Source organism: Geotrypetes seraphini, chromosome 4 (assembly GCF_902459505.1).
Source record: "Geotrypetes seraphini chromosome 4, aGeoSer1.1, whole genome shotgun sequence".
NCBI classification, from domain to species: Eukaryota; Metazoa; Chordata; class Amphibia; order Gymnophiona; family Dermophiidae; genus Geotrypetes; species Geotrypetes seraphini.
This window is the reverse complement of record NC_047087.1, coordinates 1,549,157-1,573,788: the sequence shown is the minus strand read 5'-3', so window position 1 is coordinate 1,573,788 and position 24,632 is coordinate 1,549,157. Positions and strand designations below refer to the sequence as shown.

The 24,632-nt window shown below is 48.2% G+C and overlaps 1 protein-coding gene across 6 annotated transcripts in view; it reads left to right on the top strand.

The window, feature by feature from the left end:
• AP1G1 (adaptor related protein complex 1 subunit gamma 1) overlaps window positions 1-24,632 on the top strand; it is a 584,387-nt gene that overhangs the window by 47,688 nt on the left and 512,067 nt on the right. For all 6 annotated transcript variants that reach the window (XM_033942090.1, XM_033942089.1, XM_033942091.1 and 3 more), the window contains exon 3: window positions 2,046-2,170. In XM_033942090.1, coding sequence (XP_033797981.1) covers window positions 2,046-2,170 — 125 coding nt within the window. The remainder of the gene's footprint in view (window positions 1-2,045; window positions 2,171-24,632) is intronic.

Below are 24,632 nucleotides of genomic sequence, written 5' to 3'. Positions count from 1 at the left end.
CTTGTGAGTCCAATCCAGTAGGAAAGCATTCGCTTCCAGAAGATGAGTACTGCTGGGAGCAAACTTGGGGCAACTTGTGGTTATGGGGGGATGCAAACAAGTCTATCTGAGGTTTCCCCCACTGAGAGAAGATGTGATGCAGAACTGAGTGACCACTCATGTGGTTGAAGAAACCTACTGAGCCTGTCTGCAAGAGAATTCTGTTCTCCTTGAATATATATTGCTTTCAGGAATATATTGTGAGCAATGGCCCAGGTCCAAATCTTCTGGGCCTCTTGACAAAGACGGAGAGACCCCGTGCCTCCTTCTTTGTTTATGTACTACATCGCGACCTGATTGTCCAAGCGGATAAGATGGATGATGTGCTGCTGAAAAGCTTTGAAATTATTGTAGATCGCTCTGAGTTCCAACAGATTTGTATGGCAAAGGTGGTCCTGGGGAGACCAGTGACCTTGTGTGCAGATGAGTTCTCCAAGCATAAGTGGATGAATCCATGGTCAGAATTTTCTGATGAGGAGGGGTATGGAACAACAACCTTCTGGACAGATTGAAAGCTTCTGCACAGAGTCTTTTCAGTGTAGCAATTCCTTACGTTTTTTTCATAGTAACTTTGTCCAAATCAGGGAAAACGCATACAGACACTCCATTGTAATCCACTGCATGTTGGCGTCTCGCCAAGGTAACACATGTTCCACTTCAAACCGCAGCAACTTAACAATGAAAGCTCGCGGAGGCAGCCCAGGGTCAGGAATTGCCTGGAGATCTCTATGCACCCTCTCCACGTCGTACTGAGGGACTGCTGCGGAACCAGGAAAACATGTGCACAACAACTCCTGAATGTACCGTTGAGAATTGGTACCCTCCAGTTTTTCCGATATGCCAAAGAGACGAATATTTGAGTTCCTACTCCTGTTCTCTTGATCTTCTAATTGGTCCTTGAGAGATTGCACTTGATAATGGAGAGATTGTATAGATGTACTTTCCGTCTCCATCCAGTTCTCCAACGCTGATACTCTCTGCTCCGCCTCTCCAACTTGAGATATCAGACTCAAATCTCTCATCAAATTTTCCCAAACCTTTTGCAATATCTCTTCTTTGGTCTCTCAAAGCTCCCGAAGCACCAGACCAAAACCATTCCTGTCCCTCCGAACCTATGTCCTTCCTCTCCGTCACCGTCTAGCTCTCTGTGCTCTGCAGCCTGGTCTGCCGCTCCCTTGTTCTGAGAGGCCTTAAGCGCATATAATTTTTTAATAGTTTGGGGAGCTTTCCTTTTCAGAAGCTTCAGCATCGTGTTGGGGAGTGTCCAACCCACAAAAAGGAGAACAAAATTGGGTGAGTAATATCAGTTTTTAAGTCTCTTAAATGGGAGAAAGACGCAGAACTCTCACTACCCATGTCTATCAGCCATGCGCTCCAAACCAGAAGTTCATAGTCATTTTTAAGCCCCCACATTATGTTGTCACATCTATGTTTGTCTGGAGCCTAATTCCAGATGGGATAGTTGGTTCGGCCAAACAGTTCTAAAAAAAAGTAGTGATAACTTTTTCTCTATTTAATCGCCAACTCCCTCCATCCCATTTATCAAAGCTAGCGAGTCCCATCTGTGAGAATATGCTGCCTGCTTGTTCTGGGAAAAAGCACAGTTACTTACCTGTAGCAGGTGTTATCCAGGAACAGCAGGCATATATTCTCACAACCCTCCTATCTCCCACTAGTTGGCTTCTCAGCTTTTTTGCTGAACTGAATGATCCTGCGAGCTGGCGTCAGGCAGGAAGGCACTCGTGCATACATAGTATGAGCTGTCTCAAGATTTTTCAAGAGTTAAAGGGATCTTACTCTTTTAGATTGTCTGTACTGGGTTCCAAGGATGACATCACCCATCTGTAAGAATATCTGTCTGCTGTCCCTAGATAATACCTGTTACAGGTAAGTAACTGTGCTTTATGGATTGAAGGCTATATAAAATGGTGGGTTTACAGTCTGCTTTTAAACAAGAGCCCTGATCCATTGTGCAATTCTAATTTATTTATTTTATTTATTTGTAGTTGGAGTGCCTGAAACTTATTGCTTCTCAGAAGTTCACAGATAAAAGAATTGGGTACCTGGGAGCTATGCTGTTGCTGGATGAGAGGCAGGATGTCCATTTGCTTATGACCAACTGCATTAAAAAGTAAGAATACCCATAATGCTCAGTATAAGTAAATTTTTTTTCTCTTTCTATAAAATTAGCTGTCTGATATATTGACATTTTTTAATGATTGACAATATACTGCTCTGGGGCAAGGGATAGAACAGGAGAATTTTCAGAAACCATTAGACCTGCAGTCCCAGGTTTCCTGTAGCAGATTTTCAAGATAGTGACAATTGAGTGGTGCAATTTACATACATTTTGAATATATTTGTGCATTTTGTAAAGTATTCTATTTAATAAAAATAATTTTCTGACATTTCTTCTCTATGTGGCTTTTTTTTTTTTTGACTGGGGGTGTGGGTCTTTTGATTTAGCTCATTTGTAACTCAAGATTACATTCAGGTAAAGTAGGTATATTTTTGTCCTTGAAAGGCTTAAAATCTGCACCTGAGTTAATGGAGGGTTAAGTGACTTATCCAAGATCATAAGGATTTTCAGTGGAACTTGAACCAGGCTTCCTTAGTTTTCAATGTGTTGTCTAACCACTAGGCTATTCTTGTACAATAAACTCTGGAATCTTCACCAGCGGGTTTATGTATGCTCTCTAGCTCTGAGCTGCAAGTATTCCAAACCAAACCTTTAGCCCCTCCCTAGGTGTATACATGCTGTCACATGCCTTAGAATTCCAGGCTGTTCCTGCAGCTCTGACTGCTGGTTTTCTTAATTTTACAATTCTAGTTCTTTTCATTTGTCTTTTGGTGCGGGTTTTACCCTTGTGCTGTGGATTCACCCTTCAGGGACATCATTTGGCGAGATCGCAGACTTTTGCATTTACATCGTGTGCTTTTGTTGGGGCACTGTTAGCAGACCTGAAGTAAACCCCTCAGACAGCCTGCAGGTCAGATCGGGCCTCCGGGATCGGGATCCATATTGCCCTATGTGCGTCCACTAAAAGGTAGAGTGCAGGCTTCACTGTTCTGTGGAGGTACACCGGGATCGGAACTGGACCGTGCGTCTTCCCTAATTTTTAAGTGAGGTCCTGAAAGTCCCTATCTGGAGTGACTGGGAAGGTGAGGCAGTCAGAAGATCTGAAATCCAGTTTATAAGCTCCTGAGGTATGATATCTCTGTGTTAGCTGGCTGCCATTGATTCTTATTGCAGCACATGTCTGTCTCTCTGTGTGTCTGGTCCCCTTGAGTTTGGCGATTTTGGGAGGTCCTGGAAAGGGGTTTTTGGGTGGTTTCCCTGCATGCCTTAGCTCCCCCCACACTGTAAAATAAAAAGTCGCCATTTTCCTGGGCCGTTTTAGGGCAAAATTGGCACCTACAGCAGCCATCTTGGATTTTCTTTAAAACTTTTAAAAGTATATTTTTTGCCCTTAGGGAAGCTTCGTTTTTGCTTCAAACTTCACAAATGGCTACCTCAGGACAGGAAGGCATGGATTCATGCCTCAATTATGGTGGATGGCTGGCAGAATCGCGGCCGCAATTCACGTGCGCCGCAGCCCGCATTGGGGGAGGGCAAGACGTGTGCAGATTTCACGTTTTCCTCCTTTGGAGAGTCCCCCTTTTACCTCCACTTCTACCGGAGACGCTTTTGGTGCGTTCTGTCCCCCTCCAATGGGTGCGACACGCACTGAAGCGAAACACAAGCTCAGCTTTGGGGGAGAAAGTCTAATTTTTTTTGGCTAAGAGCACTAATACTTTTATTGGCTAAGAGCAGCGTGGCTTTTGCCGCCGGTGCCTATTTTCCGCCTGCAAATGTCAGATAATGTGTCAGGCTTTTCTAGTTGAAAAAGGCTGTGCCTGCTTCTTCCCCATTGAATACTGTGCTGCAAATGGGATCTGCTCTCCCTCTGGGTTTCAGCATATCTTTGTGTTTCCTTTCAGTGACACCAGAGAGCAGACTGGCGGTTTCTGCCATTGCTTCTGCCCTGGTCTCTGTCCCTTTGCTGTCACAGGTTTTTTCTACAGTGTCCGCCTATGTGGCTTTTCTGGTGGGATCCCACGGCGGGTCCCCAGTACTTGAGGTTCTGGCTGTGTGCAGGTTCTTCCGGTCTGACCAGTGTCCTGCACTCCTTTCTCAGTCCTCAGGTTCCTGAATCTGGTTTTGGACTACCAGCTGCTGGCAGAATGTTTCCCCATGAGTGATCAGTGCCTGCTGCCCGCTTTCTTTTCAGACTGGGATGAGATGCCTTTAGTGACTTGGGAGTCCCAGGAGGGTCCCCTTAAATGTGTCGGGATCATAGCGTGCTTGCATCCCATGAACCTGGAATTCTCCAAGCATATAGCTTCGCCAAAGGTGGTTTCAACTGTGGCACAAGTCAGTAACCGCACTTTCTTGCCCTCTGTTGGAGGGATTGTCCTTACAAAGGTTCAGGACAGGCGGCTGGGTTTTGTCTTCAAATGCCTTTTAGATTCTGCTGCAGCGGGAGTTGAGCTACAGTGGCCTCCTCCTTGTTGCCTGTATGTGGTGCTCCAGGTTCCGCCGGGATCCCGAAGGGATTGTCCTTTGGGACTTTGATTTCCTAGTCTCCATGGTGACTCTTTTGGCAGATACCCTCCTTGTCGTGGTGGAGGTATTTGCTAAACTTAGAGCTTCTTTGGTCTCTGCCTTCGGAATTCCACAATGTTCAATCCTCTCTCCGCTTCTATTTAATATTTTTTGGCACCTCTACTAACTCTTAGCCAATCCATTGAATTTTCCGCTTTTGCATACGCAGACGATATCCAATTACTTTACCCCCTAAATCTAGCAGATCCAAAAGAGATAATATCTATTAATAATAAGCTAACACAAATAAGCCAATGGCTTAAGGGCAACATGTTGGCGTTGAATGCAGCAAAATCATCAGTGATGCTCTTCCCATGGAAAAGAGAATTAAAAGAACAATTTTCATTTCAGATACTACTAAACAATATCCCCTCCAACAAGTGAATACAACAAAAATATTGGGAGTAACCCTGGATCAAGAATTCAGTTATCATAACCAAATTAGTTCAGTAGTTAAAAATTGTTTCAACAAGTTACGTCTCATCAGATCATTAACTAAAGTTCTTAAACCGGAAGCTCTCAACACTCTTATTCATTCTCTAATCATTTCTAGGCTAGATTATTGTAACACTTTATACCATGGTATAGCCAATAAAGAAATAAGAAGATTACAGATAATACAAAATACAGCAATAAAAATTATTACGAATTCAAAAAAGTATGATCACGTCACACCACTTTTACAAGCTGCACATTGGTTACCTGTTACACATAGAATAATGTTTAAAATCATATTACTAACATTTAAAATTCAACAATCACACGAGCCGATATTCTTGGATCGACTCTTAATACCTTATTCTCCATTTAGAACACTCAGATCAACACAACAAAACTTACTAACTATTCCTTCTTTGAAAATAATTGGTACCAGAAGAGCAACCATTTTTTCAGTACTAGCTCCCCAAAAGTGGAATAATTTGCCAATTTACTTACGTAGCGAACCATCATTAGACAAATTTAAGCGTGCCTTAAAAGGCTTTCTTTATAAAGATGCATTCAATATGTAGATAGAACATTCAAGTAAACAGAATATTTTGACCCCAATGAATTAAACAAATAGGTCATCAAATTGAAACTGTAAGCGCTTTTTAAAACTTTTTTCTTTAAAAAAAAAAAAAGGCTGTTAATATATAGATTGTTCAATTAATCTAAACAATATCCTCATATTCTGACTGAATTCATTACAAATGATTAAAGCTTCTTCAATCAATTCGTTCTATACTTCTTCTTAAATGATCCCATCCTTTGTATTCAAACGTTATATGTTTCTTTTTTTTTTTTATAAATTGTAGTTCTTCCCATTACCCATTTGTACCAGTTTGTACTAATTTGTAGAACAAAATGATTTATATGTAATGTAATGTCTTATCTTATTTTATTTTGTCCACCCTGCTCTCTTTTTATGTATTGGAAACATGTAATACGCATTGAAATATATGATATTGCGTAAAAATCAAAATCTATGAAACTTGAAACTTCGAGGCAAAATTACACTATTTGCCGACGACACTAAACTATGCAGCGTTGTGGGCAGGGCCTCAAAACCTGACAGTGCAACCAGGCCCAACACTATGGAGCAAGACCTGCTTGTGTTGGAAAAATGGTCCAGTACTTGGCAATTAAATTTTAATGCCAAGAAATGTACAGTAATGCACCTTGGGAGCGGAAATCCATGCAAAACATATGGTGAAAACTTAACAAGAACTACTGCAGAAAGGGACTTGGGAGTTCTCATCCGGGAAGATATGAAAGCTGCTAATCAGGTGGCGAAAACTTCAGCGAAGGCTAGACAAATGCTGGGTTGCATCAGAAGGAGCTTTATCAGCTGAAAGCCGGAAGTCATACTACCATTATGGTGAGACCTCACCTGGAGTACTGTGTCCAGTTTTGGAGGCCACATTATCAAAAGGATGTGAAGAGAATGGAGTCGATACAGAGAATGGCCACTAGGATGGTCTCGGGACTTAAAGACATCCCATATGAAGAACGCCTGATCAAACTGCGCTTATATTCTCTTGAAGAGCGCAGAGAAAGGGGGGACATGATAGAAACATTTAAATACATCATGGGCCACATCAAAGTGGAGGAGGAAATCTTTTTTCTAAAGGGTCCCACAGTGACAACAGGGCATCCACTAAAACTTAAGGGGGGAAGATTTCATGGTGACACCAGGAAATACTTCTTCACCGAACGGGTGATTGATCGATGGAATGATCTTCTCCGCCAGGTCGTCGAGGCCAGTAGCATGCTCGACTTCAAGAGTCGATGGGACTAACAGGTGGGAGTACTACAGAGTTATGCTCAATTGATAGATACTCCAGGGAGGAAGGGTCCTTGAGTGGGCAGACTAGTTGGAGGGAGGGTTCTCAAGTGGGCAGACTTGTTGGGTCGTCGGCCCTTTTCTGCCGTAACATTCTATGTTTCTGTGTTTCTATGATGGACGCGGGGGACTGTTATGCTCACTGGATCTCAAAGAGGCCTACACGCATATCCCGATTCATCCAGCTTCTCGCCAGTTCTTGAGATTTCGAGTGGGGAATCTCCATCTGCAGTGTCGTGTTCTCCCCTTCAGACTCGCCTCTTCACCGAGGGTGTTCACGAAGTGTCTGGTAGTGGTTGCCGTAGCCCTGCGGACGCAGGGTTTTCAGGTGTTCCCTTACCTCGACGACTGGCTCATAAAGGCGCCATCTCGACCAGAGGTTATTTTAGTGACCCAACAGACTATTCTGTTCCTTCAACAACTGGGTTTCAAGATCAACTTCCCCATGTCCCAGTTGTGTCCGTCCCAACTCTCCAGTTCATCGGAGCGGTGTTGGATACGCTTCGCCTCCGGTCGTTTCTACCTTGTCCTTGGTGGGAGGCTCTCGTCCGCCTTTGCCAAACAGTGTCTCTTCGACCGACCATCTTGCCAAGAAGCATGATGATTCTCCTGGGGGACATGGCCTCCACCGTTTATGTGACGCCTTTTGCCATACTTAAGAACATAAGAACATAAGCAGTGCCTCCGCCGGGTCAGACCATAGGTCCATCCTGCCCGGCAGTCCGCTCCCGCGGCGGCCCAAACAGGTCACGACCTGTCTGAATCACCAGAAGGGGCTCCCTTGCCACCTTGGTTTCTCATTGAAGTCCTATCTTCCCATCGAAGTCCTAACCCTCTGGTCTTGCGCATGCACGACCTGGTTGGGTTTCTATACTTATTACCTGGTTAGCTTTCTATACTTGTGTTACATCCCAGCTCCTCCCTCAGTATCCCATGATCCCTTTATCCCTCAGGAATTCGTCCAATCCCTGTTTGAATCCCTGTACCGTACTCTGCCTGATCACTTCCTCCGGTAGCGCATTCCAAGTGTCCACGACCCTTTGCGTGAAAAAAAACTTCCTTGCACTTGTTTTGAACCTATCTCCCTTCAGTTTCTCCGAATGCCCCCTCGTACCTGTTGTCCCCTTCAGCCTGAAGAATCTGTCCCTATCTACCCTCTCTATGCCCCTCATGATCTTGAAGGTCTCTATCATATCTCCCCTGAGCCTCCTTTTTTCCAGAGAGAAGAGCCCCAGCCTATCCAACCTCTCAGCGTATGGGCAGTGTTCCAGCCCTCTTACCAGTTTCGTTGCTCTCCTTTGGACTCTCTCAAGTACTGCCATGTCCTTCTTGAGGTACGGCGACCAATATTGAACGCAGTATTCCAGATGTGGACGCACCATCGCTCGATACAATGGCATGATGACTTCCCGTGTCCTGGTTGTTATGCCCCTCTTTATGATGCCCAGCATCCTGTTGGCTTTTTTCGAGGCTGCTGCGCACTGTGCAGATGGCTTCAGTGATTCATCCACCATCACACCCAAGTCTCTCTCAAGACTGCTGTCTCCCAACAATGCCCCCCCCAATTTGTAGTTGAACAATGGGTTCTTTTTCCCTATATGCATGACCTTGCATTTTTCCACGTTAAAGCGCATTTGCCATTTGTTTGCCCAGTCTTCCAGTTTGTCCAGGTCCCTTTGTAGGTCCTCACACTCCTCCCTGGACCTAACTCTGCCGCACAGTTTAGTATCGTCTGCAAATTTTATAACCTCGCACTTTGCCTCCTTTTCCAGGTCATTGATAAATATGTTGAAGAGTAACGGCCCCAGCACCGATCCCTGTGGCACACCGCTCGTGACTCCCCGCCAGTCAGAATATTGGCCCTTTACTCCGACCCTCTGCAGTCTACCCGACAACCAGTGCTCGATCCATCTGTGCACATCCCCTCCCACCCCGTGGTTCCACAGCTTCCTAAGCAGCCTTTCATGTGGCACCTTGTCGAAAGCCTTTTGAAAATCAAGGTAAATGATGTCTATAGGTTCCCCATTGTCCACCCGACTGCTTATTCCCTCAAAGAAGTACAGAAGGTTCGTTAAGCATGACCTTCCCTTACAGAATCCATGCTGGCTTGTTCTCAGTAGGCCATTTCCCTCGATGTGCTCGCAAATACTGTCCTTGATCATAGCTTCCACCATCTTCCCTATAATTGAAGTCAGGCTCACCGGCCTGTAGTTCCCGGGGTCACCCCTCGATCCCTTCTTGAAGATAGGTGTGACATTCGCCAATTTCCAGTCCTCTGGTACCTCTCCAGTTTTCAAGGATAGGTTGCAAACATGCTGGATTGTGCCCGCTATTTCTTGTCTTAGTTCCTTTAGAACCCTTGGGTGGATCCCGTCTGGGCCCGGCGATTTGCCGCACTTTAACCTGTCTATCTGTTTGAGGACATCCTCCTTACTTACCTCTATGTGTTCCAATTTTTCAGCCTGTTCCCCACTCATGAGCTCCTCTGAGTCCGGTATATTAGATGTGTCTTCTCTCGTGAAAACCGACGAGAAGAACGTGTTCAACCTCTCAGCTACCTCTTTATCCTCCTTAATCACTCCCTTCCTATCCCCATCGTCCAACGGCCCCACCTCCTCTCTCGCTGGTCGCTTCCCCTTTATGTAACTGAAGAATGCCTTGAAGTTTTTCGTCTCCCTGGCCAGCCCCTCTTCGTATTTCCCTTTTGCTTTTCTAACCTCTCGGTGGCATTCCTTTTGGCATTTCCTTTGCGCCCGGAGATTTTCCTCCGTTGGGTCCTTTTTCCATCTCCGGAAGGATACTTTTTTGTCATTTATTGCCCTCTTTACTTCTGTTGAGATCCAAACCGGGTCCTTTGACCGATTGTTCTTGCCGCCTTTCCTGAAACTGGGGACGTACATTCTTTGTGCTTCCTGCAGGGTGTCCCTGAATAAGGTCCAGGCGCTTCCTACAGTCTCCATCCTAAGGATGTTTCTGAGCTTCCTCCCCACCATTTCCCTCATAGCAACATAGTTCCCTTTCCTGAAGTTGAGCACAGTTGTTGCGGTCCTCTTTACTGTGGGTGTCCCCCTTTCTAATGTGAATCTGATCGCGTTGTGGTCACTGTTGCCTAGTGGTCCTCCCACTTCTACCCCTCTTGCAGGCCCCCCTAATCCGTTTAGGATGAGGTCAAGAGTAGCACTCCCTCGCGTTGGTTCCCTGACTAGTTGCTCCATGAAGCAGTCCCTCACAGCTTCTACAAATCCTGTTTCCCTAGTGCAGTTGGAGTGACCCATACTCCAGTCAATCCCCGGGTAGTTGAAGTCCCCCATCACTGTTACACTTCCAGTCCTGCATTCTTGTCTCAGTTCAGCTTCCAAGTCGTGTCCGACTCCTTCCGGCGTACCAGGTGGGCGATAGTACAGCCCCAGTTTGACCCATAGCGATTCCAGCCCCTCTGCCTTCTTTGCCATATCCATCCCGACCGAGTAGATAGAGTCCTTTATATATAGTGCTATGCCTCCCCCCTTCTTGTGGGTCCTGTCCCTCCTGTAGAGCTTGTACCCCGGCAGCGCCACATCCCATTGATTCTCCTCTGTCCACCATGTTTCTGTAATTCCAATTATATCCAGGTCTTCCCCCTTGGCCACGACCTCTAGTTCACCCATCTTGGCCATGAGGCTTCTTGCATTTGCGTACAAGCACCGCAGGTCCCGTCGTTTTTCCTCCACCTCTGTATTTACCTGGGCCGCCTCCCCTTGAACTTCGGGCAGTTCTCCTGTTCCCTGTGCTTCTGCTTTGCCCTCAGCCTTTACCCTCTTAGCTTTCGGTTTCCCCACATTCCCGCCACCCCACTTCCCCGCTTTTCCTCTGGGTTTTCTAGCCCTACCGGCCCCCTCCTGGGCTATCATCCCTTGAGCCTCCGTTTGATCCCCCTCACCTTGTGGCACCCCTATATTGCCAAGTAAACACACTATATTGTAAATCCCGTAGTGGAAAAGTAATAATAATAAAGACTCTTAAATCCCCACTATATCATGAAAAGTGCAAACAATACTAATAACTAACTAGAGGGGCCTCAGTTAAGGAGCCTACGCAAGTCATAGACTCTGACCGCACAAGTCTGCGTAGATTTCTAGCTCCTTTGCTCCAATCATCGGCAGCCCTCCAGTCCCTAACCTCCACTAAAATTAAGATTTTAGATTTTATTATACATAAATTCCTAAAAAGTTTTTTTCCCAATTTTCATACAAAAGTTTAATAATACTTTATAAAATCTAAGTTTTTTTAATTCTTATTATACTCTTCAATTTACGATTTAAATGCACTATTTCCTTGGAATGAGACTAGATTTTAACATCAAAGTGTTCATAGTAGAGTTTAAAGTTACTTAGCTCCAGACTATATATTCACAGCAAATTGCTTCAAAACATGCCAACGTGGCCAGCATTTCGTGGAAACTTATTAAACCCACTGCTTCAGGGCCGGTTAGTAGAGCATGCTGCTGGAATGTCTCTACACAGGAAAAGTCTCAGTCTATGACTTGCATAGGCTCCTTAACTGAGGCCCCTCTAGTTAGTTATTAGTATTGTTTGCACTTTTCATGATATAGTGGGGATTTAAGAGTCTTTATTATTACCCCTATATTGCCCTCAGCTTTCGCCCTCGTGCCACCCAGTCCCCTTGTGTCTCCATGCCCCTTAGTCTCCTCCCAGCAAGCTCCCTTTACCTGATGTTTCCCTCACTGTCTGATCATAAGATCCATCGGTCTCTCTACTTCCTCCTTGCAGTCAGCCCGTTCAGCATCTGTTCTGGATACTGTTGTCCGAAGCGTCAACATCAGATCAGCTGTCAGCTTTCCCCCTCTCCTCAGTTTAAAGCCCTCTCGATCTCCTTCCTCACATTGGCTGCCAGTAGTCTAGTTCCCGCTGTGCTCAGGTGCAGGCCGTCCCGCCGGTAGAGCTTACTCTTTCCCCAGAAGGACGTCCAGTTCCTCACAAAGTGGAAGCCCTCCTCCTGGCACCATCTCCTCAACCATGCATTCACAGCCTGGAGGTCTGCCTGCCTCTTTGCATCTGCTCTCGGTACAGGCAGGATCTCTGAGAATGCTATCCTCCAGGTACTCCTCTTCAGCTTTCATCCCAGGACCCTGAACTGGTCAGTCAGTGTGGCCATGCTGAAGTTCCTCCGGCTCACATCATTCGTTCCGACGTGGATTATCACCGCAGTCTCCTCTGTCTCTGCTCCGTCCAGGATCCTCTCGATCCTCTCAGTGACGTCTCGTGTCTTGGCCCCTGGGAGACAAGTCACCAGCCGGTCCTCCCTTCCTCCAGCTACGTGACTGTCAACCTCTCTCAAGATCGAGTCTCCCACCACAATAGCAGACTTCCCTTTCCTCAGCAACCTCCTCTGTCTCAGGTCCGTGTCCTCGGTGTAGTGCGGTGTCTCTCCCTCGGGGTCCCGGTGAGTCACGGTCTCCTCCTCTTGCGTGGTTCCTCCGCTAGGTCCTTCCCCGGTGTCGCCTTGTGGATCCTGGGTCTCGTCTGCCGACATCCGTCTGTGCAGCTGCTGGTCCTGTTCCTCCACCTTCCTCCTATAGGCTTCCTCGATGAATCTCTCGAGGTCCCTCACCTGGTCCACAATGGGGCCTGCTCCGTCTGTGTCCTCGGTTCCTCAGTGGACCCTGGCCTTGCAGTGGCGTCAGGATCGCGATCCGGTCTCTTGCCAGAATGTGGTAACTCCTTTATTGAAACAATCTCTCTACTGGTGGATGCTCTCTTCCAGTCTTTCTAGAGGTTTTCTGTTTCACCCCCCCCTCTGCAGAAGGTCCTGACAATAGACTCGCCTGCCTATGCTTGGGGGGCGCACCTGGACCGCCTCCGAACTCAAGGGCCGTGGTCCAGCGAGGAGAGGTGCTGTCACATCAATCTGTTGGAGCTTCGAGCCATTTTCCACACTCAAGGCTTTTCTTCATCTGCTTCACGACCACGTGGTTCTTGTCCGAACGGACAATCAAGTGGCCATGTATTATGTTAACAAACGGGGGTACGGGTTCCCTGTCTCTTTGCCAAGAAGCTCTGAGGTTTTGGGAATGGGCGATCAGTCACAACATCTTTCTCAGAGCAGTCTACATTCAGGGCCAGCAAAACTGCTTGGCCGACAAGCTGAGACGCCTTTTACAACCTCATGAATGATCCCGCCATTTATCGACTCTGCGTCAGGTCTTTGCGCAGTGGGTGACTCCGCAAGTAGATCTGTTTGCGTCGCCCCTCAACCACAAGTTGCCTCGGTTTTGCTCCAGGATCAAGTTTCAAATTTTATTAAGATTTGTTATCTATGCAATATCATATTTCAATGTTTATAACATTTTTAAAAAGAGGAAGACAAAACAAAACATTAAATACAAATTATATATGTTCTAATACATAACTGTAGAAGGCAAGGGCGATGAACTACAATCTTTAGAGAAAGAAAAGAAACATTTAGGGAAGAACACATTTGGTGGGGACACATAATTAAAAAAAATATAAAGGATAATTATCCCAGGACAAGCAGGCATGATATTCTCACATGTGGGTGACGTCATCTACGGAGCCCCGATGAGGAAGCATTTTCAAGCAAACTTGATTGAAGATTTAAGTTTGCTCTGCTGCTCCACGCATGCGTGCCTTCCTGCTCCACTAGGGGGCGCATCCCCTTGTGGTCTCCAGTTCAAAATTTTCCGCTGAGCCTAGAAGTCGTGTTTTTTCAGGCTTTGCCCCAACTGCCTTCTAGCACCGCGATTTTTTCTTATTTTTCTCGATTAAGTCGCTGTGTGCAAATTTTTTCTTGTTTCAACTTGTTCCTGCTTCATTTTTGACCGACCCGGAGGCTTCCGGGTCCCCGTGGCCGCGTGGCTACTCGAGACGCGGCCACTTTCGATTCTATGTCCCAGCCTTTGACTGGCTTTAAAAAGTGCACCCGGTGCGAGCGGCTTCTTTCCATCACAGACCCGCATCGCCGGTGCATCCTCTGCCTGGGTACCGCTCATCCAACCGACTCCTGTCCCCAGTGCGCTACTTTCCAGAACCGGGCCCTTCGCCAAAGAAAAGCCCGTATGGCGGATCTCTTCGCCGCCGACCAACCCTCTACCTCGGCCTCGAGGTTGGCCCCGGCCTTGACCTCGGCCCCGAATACCTCGGCATCACCTCGAGACTCGAACCCGAAGCCCTCGGGACAACAGAAAGCCTCGGCTCCAGGTAAGTCCCCTCTTCCCTCTTCAGGTCCCGTAACAGCGAAGAAGCCAGCCTCGGGGACACCGGCGACGCATGGCGGAAGTCCCATGCTTACAGCCCCGGCGAAGTCCTCCAAACCTTCGGGCCGTGCCTCCACCACACGGGAATACTCTGATATGAGGTTGCCCCCGGTGGAGCGCACCGAGGCAGTGGACATGCCCTCGATGCTGTCCGTGCCCGTTTTCCAGGAACTACTCCGAGCGATGATCTCATCGGAGCTGTCCGCTGCAATGGCCTATCTACAACCGGCCTCGACCCCGCATGTGCAAGACCAGCCTGAGCCTTGCGTCGGGCCACCTCGAGGAAAAGTGCGCAAGCTTCGCCGCATCCCATCCTCCTCGGACTCCTCGCCGAGACACCCGAGGCGCTCTCCCTCCACAGACCGCCGCGGGGCAAAACGTCGTGCTAAAACGACAGAAACCTTGAACCGCCGTACCTCCAAGAAGGCCCGGGGTTCCCCCACTCTACGAGGCCGTTCACCTACACCTCGTACGGGACCGCTCAGGGTAACGGAGCTATCACTCTCCAACGCGCGCTTCCTCCGAACTCCCCCTCGGACCGGGGCTCCGATCCGAGGCTTCGGGCTTTCACCGAGGGAGTCCGGGTCGAGGTCACCGATTCGACATCGATCGGTATCCCGAACCTCGGCATCATCTCCGAGGGGCTCCTCGAGACGTCGGAGATCCACGACCCCGGAACACTTTCACAATGCGTCCCTGGTCTCGGAGCATGGATCGGAGCAAGAGCCCCGATACTCGAGGGAAGCCTCCCCATCCTTCTCCACCCGACGGAGGTCTCGCTCACCGACCCCGCACGGGGCCTCGGGAACACCCCGCCCATCCTTCTCACGCTTTGTCCAGGACATGGGCCACGCTTTGGACTTGGACCTCCAATCCGACTCCAGATACTCTAAGGAGTACCTAGCGGAGCTGGATATGCCATCACTGCCCAGAGTCCCTTCGCTTACCGCCTAACCCGGTACTCCAACAGGCCTTCTTCAGGAACCTGGAGACCCCTTATATGGTCACAGCAGTACCCTCCAAAATGGAGGCCAAGTACCGTACAGTACCCTTCCCTGGATTTGAATAACCGCAGCTCTCCCACCAGTCGCTGCTAGTAGAATCCTCCTTGAAAAAGGCTCACCCCTCCAGGGTCTCAGCGGCGGTCCCCCCAGGCCGAGAAGGCCGAACCCTAGACAAGTTCGGCAGGAGACTATATCAAAATGCGATGATGGCCTCTAGGGTGCAAAGCTACACCTTCACCTTCACATCCTACCTCAAACACCTCATTGGACTACTGAGAGCCTTTGAGACTGACCTACCGGCCTCCCGCCAAGGAGCGTTTAACCTGCTTTCAGAGTCCCTCTCCAACCTACGCCTTCATCTATTCCATGCGGCCTACGATGGCTTCGAACTCTCCTCCAGAGAGGCAGCCTTTGCTATCGCCATGTGCCGCCTAGCCTGGCTGCGCCTGGTAGACATGGACCCCAACTTACAGGACCGGTTGGCTAACCTCCCTTGCGTGGGTAAAGAACTGTTCGATGACACTATCGAGGCGGCTACAAAACGCCTCTCCGAACACGAACGCTCGTTTGCCTCCCTCGTGCGGCAAAAGCCTAAACCGCCCGCGTCCAGGCCGTTCAGAGCCCCTCCGCGCCGCTACCCACAAAAAGCCCCCGCCCAGGCGCCCGCAAGCACACCATCGGGCCATGCCCAAGTCCCAACCGCCTGCGACTACCAAACCATCCCCGTCCTTTTGATGGGATACGCGGAAGGGGGCGGGCCCCCTCCGCCATAGTCCCAGGCCTCCTTCCCATCGGGGGTCGCCTCAAAGCCTTTTACCCTCGCTGGGAACAAGTCACGTCGGACGCATGGGTCCTTGGCGTGATCTCATCAGGATACTCTCTCAACTTTCGAGCCATTCCTCCAGACAACCCCCCAAGGATTTGCCCTCCCAACCAGACGCAGCTACCCCTACTCCTCTCCGAAGCTCGAGATCTGCTTTGCCTGAGAGCAGTAGAGGAGGTTCCCTCCGGCCAACGGGGGAAGGGCTTCTACTCCCGTTACTTCCTGGTACCGAAAAAAACGGGAGACCTTCGCCCAATACTAGACTTGAGACGCCTCAACAAATTTCTGGTACGGGAAAAATTTCGGATGCTTTCCCTACCAACCCTCTACCCCCTGATCGACGAGGGCAGCTGGCTCTGCTCCCTCGATCTGAAGGAGGCGTACACACATGTTCCAGTGCACCCCGCTCACCGCAAGTTCTTGCGATTTCAGGTGGGAGACCTGCACCTGCAATACCGAGTCCTCCCCTTCGGCCTAGCATCGTCACCTCGGGTCTTCACCAAGTGCCTCGTAGTGGTTGCAGCTACCTTACGCTCCCGAGGTCTTCAGGTATTCCCCTACCTGGACGACTGGCTGATCAAAGCCCCATCCAGGGAAGGGGTTATCTCAGCGACCCAACAGACTATTACCTACCTACAGAGTATGGGGTTCGAGATAAACTTCCCGAAATCCCAACTACGCCCCTCGCAGTCCCTACAATTCATCGGGGCAACGCTGGACACGGTTCGCCTCCGTTCCTTCCTCCCCCCTCCGCGTCGAGAGGCGTTAGTAAGTCTGAGCCGAAGGATCTCACTGCTGACCTTGGTATCAGCGCGACAGATGATGACTCTCCTGGGCCACATGGCCTCCACCGTCCATGTCACACCCTTCGCCCGCCTCCATCTGAGAATCCCTCAATGGACCCTGGCCTCTCAATGGTGTCAAGACCGGGACCCGATCGATCGCCCCGTGACAGTGACTCCTTCCTTGCAACGATCACTCCGCTGGTGGGCCGACTCTTCAAATCTTTCCAAAGGTTTACTCTTCCTCGCCCCTCCCCACAGCAAGGTACTCACCACGGACTCGTCGGAGTACGCTTGGGGAGTCCACCTGGACGGCCTCCGCACTCAGGGGATGTGGTCAGCAGAAGACCGCCGCTGTCACATCAACGTGCTAGAGCTCCGGGCCATCTATCTCGCAGCTGTAGCTTTTCAACACCTGCTTCACGACCGGGTGGTCCTCATCCGAACCGACAACCAGGTAGCAATGTACTACGTAAACAAACAAGGGGGGACAGGGTCTTGGCCCCTCTGTCGGGAAGCCATGCGCCTCTGGACATGGGCAATCTCCAACAACACCTTCCTTCGAGCGGTGTACATACAAGGAGAACAAAACTGTCTGGCGGACAGACTCAGCCGCCTTCTCCAGCCGCACGAATGGTCACTGAATACTCAGACCCTACGACAAGTGTTCGAAAAGTGGGAGACGCCTCAAATAGATCTGTTCGCATCCCCCCACAATCACAAACTGCCCCTCTTCTGCTCCCGGATATACTCCCCGGACCGACTCGAGGCCGACGCCTTCCTCCTCGACTGGGAGGGAAGGTTCCTGTACGCGTTTCCGCCGTTTCCTCTGATCCTGCGGACGCTGGTCCACCTGAAAACGGTGAAAGCCACCCTGATCCTGATTGCTCCTCGCTGGCCACGCCAGCCTTGGTTTTCCCTTCTACTTCAACTCAGTGTCAGAGATCCACTACCTCTGCCTCGGTTTCCCTCTCTACTATCACAGAGTCAGGGTTTGCTGTTACATCCCAATCTTCAATCTCTTCATCTGAATGCTTGGTTTCTTTCCCCCTGACTTCTCTCCCCGTGTCTCAATCAGTCAAGGAGATATTGGAGGCCTCTAGAAAGACCTCGACGAGAACCTGCTATTCCCAAAAGTGGACCAGATTCTCAGCCTGGTGCTCTTCTCACAGCCAGGACCCGGTGTCGGTCCCCGTCCTTCTGGTCCTTGACTATTTACTTCAATTATCTCACTCCAGCCTAAAGACCAACTCCATTCGAGTACACCTCAGTGCGATTGCGGCCTTCCATCAGCCCCTGGAAGGAAAAGCCCTCTTGCTCCACCCCTTAGTCTCTCGCTTCATGAAGGGTCTGCTGAATGTCCACCCTCCTCTCAAACCCCCGCCGGTGGTTTGGGACCTTAACGTGGTTCTGGCTCAACTAATGAAACCTCCATTTGAGCCCCTAGACAAATGCCAACCTAAATTCCTCACTTGGAAGGTGATTTTCCTGCTTGACCTCACTTCCGCTCGGCGAGTTAGTGAGCTACAGGCCCTGGTAGCGGACCACCCTTCACTGTATTCCACCATGACAAGGTGGTACTCCGCACACATCCAAAGTTCTTACCTAAAGTAGTGTCTGATTTCCATCTCAATCAGTCCATCGTCTTGCCCGTGTTTTTTCCCAAGCCCCACTCTCACCCTGGAGAGGTGGCGCTTCACACTCTTGACTGTAAGAGAGCGTTGGCCTTTTACCTCCAACGCACTCAACCACACCGGAAAGTCCCACAATTGTTTTTGTCCTTCGACCCAAACCGGTTAGGCCACCCAGTTTCCAAGCGCACCTTGTCCAACTGGTTGGCCGATTGCATCACCTTTTGCTACGCTCAGGCTGGTCTCGCGCTGCATGGTTGAGTAACGGGACACAAGGTCCGAGCGATGGCAGCCTCCATAGCGTTCCTCAGGTCCACACCTATTGAGGAAATCTGCAAGGCTGCCACGTGGTCTTCGGTTCATACTTTCACCTCCCACTACTGTCTGGACTCACTATCCAGAAGCGATGGCCGGTTCGGCCAATCGGTATTGCGAAATCTATTTGCTTAAATTGCCAACTTCCCTCCATCCCTTTTCAGTTAGCTTGGAGGTCACCCACATGTGAGAATATCATGCCTGCTTGTCCTGGGATAAAGCACAGTTACTTACCGTAACAGGTGTTATCCAGGGACAGCAGGCATATATTCTCACAACCCGCCCACCTCCCCGAGGTTGGCTTCTTTGCTAGTTAAGTGAACTGGAGACCACGAGGGGATGCGCCCCCTAGTGGAGCAGGAAGGCACGCATGCGTGGAGCAGCAGAGCAAACTTAAATCTTCAATCAAGTTTGCTTGAAAATGCTTCCGCATCGGGGCTCCATAGATGACGTCACCCACATGTGAGAATATATGCCTGCTGTCCCTGGATAACACCTGTTACGGTAAGTAACTGTGCTTTTTGCGACCTACTCGTAGGATTGATTAAGGTCTAAAAGATTTAGTGATTGGTAAATTATGCTGTCTATGTTTCAAATGCGTCCTTATAAAGAAAACTTTTTAAGGAACGCTTGAATTTTTCTAAGGAAGGTTCATTATGTAAGTATAATGGTAAATTATTCCAAAGCTGGGGAGCTATAAATGAGAAAATGGTAGATCTCCTGGTCCCTATTATTTTTAAAGAAGGAATAGTTAACAAATGTTGTTGTGTTGATCCAAGTGCCCTAAATGGAGAATATGGTATCAAGAGGCGATCCAGAAATGTCGGAGCATGTGATTGTTGAATTTTAAAAGTTAACAGTATAATTTTAAGTTATTCTATGTGTGATTGGCAACCAATGTGCAGCCTGCAGAAGTGGTGTAACGTGGTCATATCTATTCTCCTCACCGGCTCGAGGTGGATGCTTTCCTTCTGGACTGGCGGGCCTATTTCTCTACGCGTTCCCTCCATTCCCTCTCATTTTGAAGACTCTTGTCATGCTCAAGTCTGTCCACTCTACTATGATTCTGATAGCTCCTCGGTGGCCCAGATAACCCTGGTTCTCCCTGCTGTTTCGACTCTGTCAGGGAGCCTCTGCTTCTTCCAGTTTTTCCTTATCTTCTTTCTCAGTCAAAGCTCTCTTCTTCATCCCAACCTGCAGTCTCTACACTTGACATCTTGGTACCTTGTCACCTGACTGCCTCGTTTCATTTCTCTCGGTCTGTTTGGGATGTTCTCGAGGCTTCTAGGAAGTGATCCACTCGCCAGTGTTATTCTCAGAAGTGGACCAGATTTTCCTCTTGGTGCGCTATGTTCCACTTGGAGCCACAGTCTGCCTCATTGTTGTCCATCCTGGACTATCTGCTGCATTTATCCCGGTCTGGTCTCAAATCAACTTCTATTCGAGTCTACCTCAGTGCCATTGCTGCTTATCATCTGCCACTTGAGGGGAAACCGCTTTCTGTGCATCCGGTGGTTTCCTGATTTATGAAGGGTCTTTTCAATGTTCATCCTCCACTCAAACCTCCTCCTGTGGTTTGGGATCTCAATGTTGTCCTTGCTCAGTTGATGAAACCTCCCTTTGAGCCGATCGACCGGGATCATTTGAAGTATCTCACTTGGAAGGTAGTGTTTTCTTATTGCTCTCATGTCTGTTCGCAGGGTCAGTGAGCTGCAAGCTTTGGTTGTGGATCCACCTTTCACCGTTTTTCATCATGATAAGGTGGTCCTCCGTACTCATCCTAAATTCTTGCCTAAGATGGTTTCGGATTTCCATCTCAACCAATCCATTGTTCTTACAGTATTTTTTCCTAAGCCTCATTCTCACCTTGGAGAAGTGGCGCTTCACACTTTGGACTGTGAGCATGCATTGGCTTTCTACTTGCAATGTACTCAGGCTCATTGGACTGCTCCTCAACTCTTCATATCCTTTCATTCGAATCGGTTGGGGTGTCCCGTGTCTAAGCAAACCTTATCCAACTGGTTGGCTGCTTGTATCTCTTTCTGCTACGCTTAGGCTGGTCTCCCTCAGGAGGGTCGTGTCACGGGGCATAAGGTCAGAGCGATGGCGGCTTCTGTAGCTTTCCTCAGATCAACTCCTATTGAGGAAATCTGCAAGGCCACCACTTGGTCCTCGATTCATACCTTCACTTCTTACTACTGTCCAGATGGGACGGCCAGTTTGGCCAGTCAGTTTTGCGTAATCTGTTTTCCTAAATTGCCAACTCTCCCACCGTCCCTGTTGGTTAGCTTGGAGGTCACCCACATGTAGAGAATATGCTGCCTGCTTGTCCTGGGATAAAGCACAGTTACTTACTGTTATCCATGGACAGCAGGTAGATATTCTCGCAACCCACCCATCTCCCCGGGTTGACTTCTTTGCTAGCTATCTGAACTGAGGAGACGCACGCCCTGACTCGGGCGGGAAGGCACATGCGCATGCGGGGTACACTTGCAAGCTTGAAGATCTTCAAGCAAGTTTGCATGCGTGTCTGTCCGCTCGGGGCTCCGTTGATGACGTCATCCACATATAGAGAATATCTGCCTGCTGTCCCTTGATAACACCTGTTACGGTAAGTCACTGTGCTTTCTAGAAGACATACAGTAGACCCCCGTGAATTTGCAGTTCGCGAATCGCGGACTCAGTCATTTGCGGTATTTTCTGACAGCCTCTTAAGGTCAGAAAACACAGGGAGTAATTCAGCCTTCTGCACACCCATCGATTCCAATCAGCCTTCTGCCCAGCCGATTCCTCCTCCTCTCTCCCCCGGTCAGCCAATTGGCCTTCTGCACAACCGATTCCTCCCCCTGGTCAGCCAAACAGCCTTCTGCACAGCCAATTCCTTCTCTCCCCTCCCCTCCCTTCCCCCGGTCAGCCAGTCAGCCTTCTGCACAGCTGATTCCTCTTCCTCTCCTCCCCAGTCAGCCAATAAGCCTTCTGCACAGTCAATTCCGCCTCCTATTCCCCTCACCCCCCTCATCAGCCTTCTGCACAGCCAAACCTCCTGCTAGCCTAACTTGTTTTTTTCTTTTTTTTAACACCCGCTGCCACCCCTGCAGCCCTCTCCCGCTTCCAATCTGCTCCTAAACCGCATTTGCGATTTTTCAAAATTCGTGAGTGCTTCTGGAACAGAACCCCTGTGAATTTCGGGGGAATACTGTATACTCTATTCCTGAAGCCCACCCTCTCAGCTGTGAATTCGCCTGCTTCCTTCCTCCATAAGACCTGACAATTTAGACCTCTTGTTTCCATGGTCCAGCCTTGACAAGAATAGAGGCCACAACTACAGCTTTGAAGCATCTGTATGAATCTTTCACACTTTTTGAATAGGTTGCATTCCAATTGGTGACTTATTTTTTTACCTTATTATGTATTGCATATAGTTGTTATCTAAACATCTATCCAATCATTCCTTTCTAATTAAACGTATACGAAATGTATGCTGAACTCGATCCACTCTTTGTATGTTAAGTTAAGACGATAAAACCGAATGTTAAGTGAAGATGATCAAATTGTATGCTAAACTTGATTCTCTCTATGTATGTTAAGCTATGATGATCAAACTTTACTCTACACTTGTAAATTTATAACCCATTTGACTATACATTATGTATATCAGCCTTGTAACCCGTTCTAAGCTCATTGGGGAGGAAGGGATATAAAACAAATCAAATATAACAGATAAACAAAACTTATTTATTTATGTTTGATGATATGAGCAGAACAGACATGTTTCTCGGGGAGAGTCCCTGTACTCTTCCCTTTTCTGATTCCTCTCCGGAGCTGATTGTCTGCTTTGTTACTGAGGAGTTGAAGGAGAGCCTCGAGGTAAGGGAGGAGGAGCAAAACAAATGCAAATGGAGCTCCCTACAAGAGTTCTCGCGAGAAGAGGTTAGCTATCTGATAGTTCAGAAATAGAGTGTATGTCTACTAGAAAGAAGATCGAGGTAAGAACCTAATCTTTCCTTCCTCATCATAGCCATAATTTTTGTGTTTTTAGTGGAGCAGCAGTAGGATTATAAAGGGTCATGGATTTGATATACTGCCTTTCTGTAGTACAGCTAAGAGATTTACATTTATTATATTCAGGTATTATATAATAAATGTAGAACTTTGACCCTAGTATGCTCATAGCCAAAATTTTCATATTGGTGGTGGTGGAAAAACATCTAATCTAGCACCAGCAACTGGAGCTTTGTCTCTTTGGCGTGAACAATTTTCATGTGCATGCTTCTCCCCCCCAAACTCTGCTACTTTACACACAGAGCTTCAAGCTCCGTTCTAGATGGGGTCACCACTTCTCCCTATCCTGTCAGCTAATCCTCCTTGACTCGGACAACTTCAGTTTCTTTTCTCAGTGGCCCACAGCCCTTTTGTGTTGCCAATTCAATCTTCTTTAGCACCTCTCCAGACCGGTACAGTTCACTGATGGGTAATAGCTCGACATGACCAGAACCTTTTAGCTGTAATACAAGTAGCTGTGCTTCCCTTTAACATAACCATTGTGTACTCAGTCTTAAGCATATGTGGGTAAGCTGTTGTCGGACTGAGCTTTGAGGAGACCCTTTCGAGGGTCCGTCTGACTTCAGAGGTGTCGCACTCGATGGCCCATTTTCTACTCCTCCCCAAAATTTTTCTAGAGGTGCCTCAGCTGTAAGCCTTGCCACTGATACCAGCAAGGCATATGGCTTAGAAAGCCAGTGGAGTATGTTACATTACATTACATTAGAGATTTCTATTCCGCCATAACCTTGCAGTTTTAGGCGGATTATAAAAGAATAATAGATAGTGGGATTGTAGTAGGATTTATGGTTCACTTAGCAATATTATAAACACGTTACGTCTCTGTTAAGTTGTCTAGGGAAAACCATAACCTCTTATTCAAGTCCAAATATCATGGTCAAATTATACGACACAAAACCCAGGCTAATGAGAAATATCTTTATTATGAAAATAGAAAAATATAATTCACAAGCCAGCTGCAAAATCTAAGTACAGTGGTGCCTCACACAACGAACTTAATCCGTTCCAGGAGCAAGTTTGTTATGTGAAACGTTCGTTGTGTGAAACGCGTTTTCCCATAAGAATACATGTAAAACAAAATAATTCGTTCTGCAGCCCTGTTTTCCCATAAGAATACATGTAAAACAAAATAATTCGTTCTGCAGCCCTACATTTCCCTCCCTCCACCTCACCTTATATGCAGAGTTTGCCAGCTTTCTTTTTCACCCAGCCGCACGCTTTCAAAAAGCTGTGCACGCGCAGCTGCTGAAGTTGATCAATGTTCTCCTCTCCTGCAACTTCCGGTTTCCGGTTGCGTCAGAGGAGAAGATTGAACAACAGAGCATGCGCGCATGTGCTGCTCTTTGAAAGTGTGTGGCTGGCCGAAAAAGAAAGCCGGAAAACTCGGCATCTAAGGTAAGGTGGAGGGAGATGATGGAACACTGCATTCAGACAGGAGGGTGCTGCTGTTCCCGGCTCACATTAGGAAGCGGCGAGAGTAGTTCCGCCCCCCCCCCCGGGCCCCTCGGGCGACTTCGTTGTGTGAAACGAAGTTCGTTATAGGGAGCAAGACAAAAAGTTCGTTATGCGCAGCGTTCGCTGTGCGAGGCGTCCGTTATGCGAGGCACCACTGTATTGTTCTCAAAATATCTGATTACACAAATGAAACTCAGTACATAATTATCACAATCTAATTGTTATACAATTAAGTAATTCTACTGGTTAAAACACACTAAACAATTCCTTATAATAATTA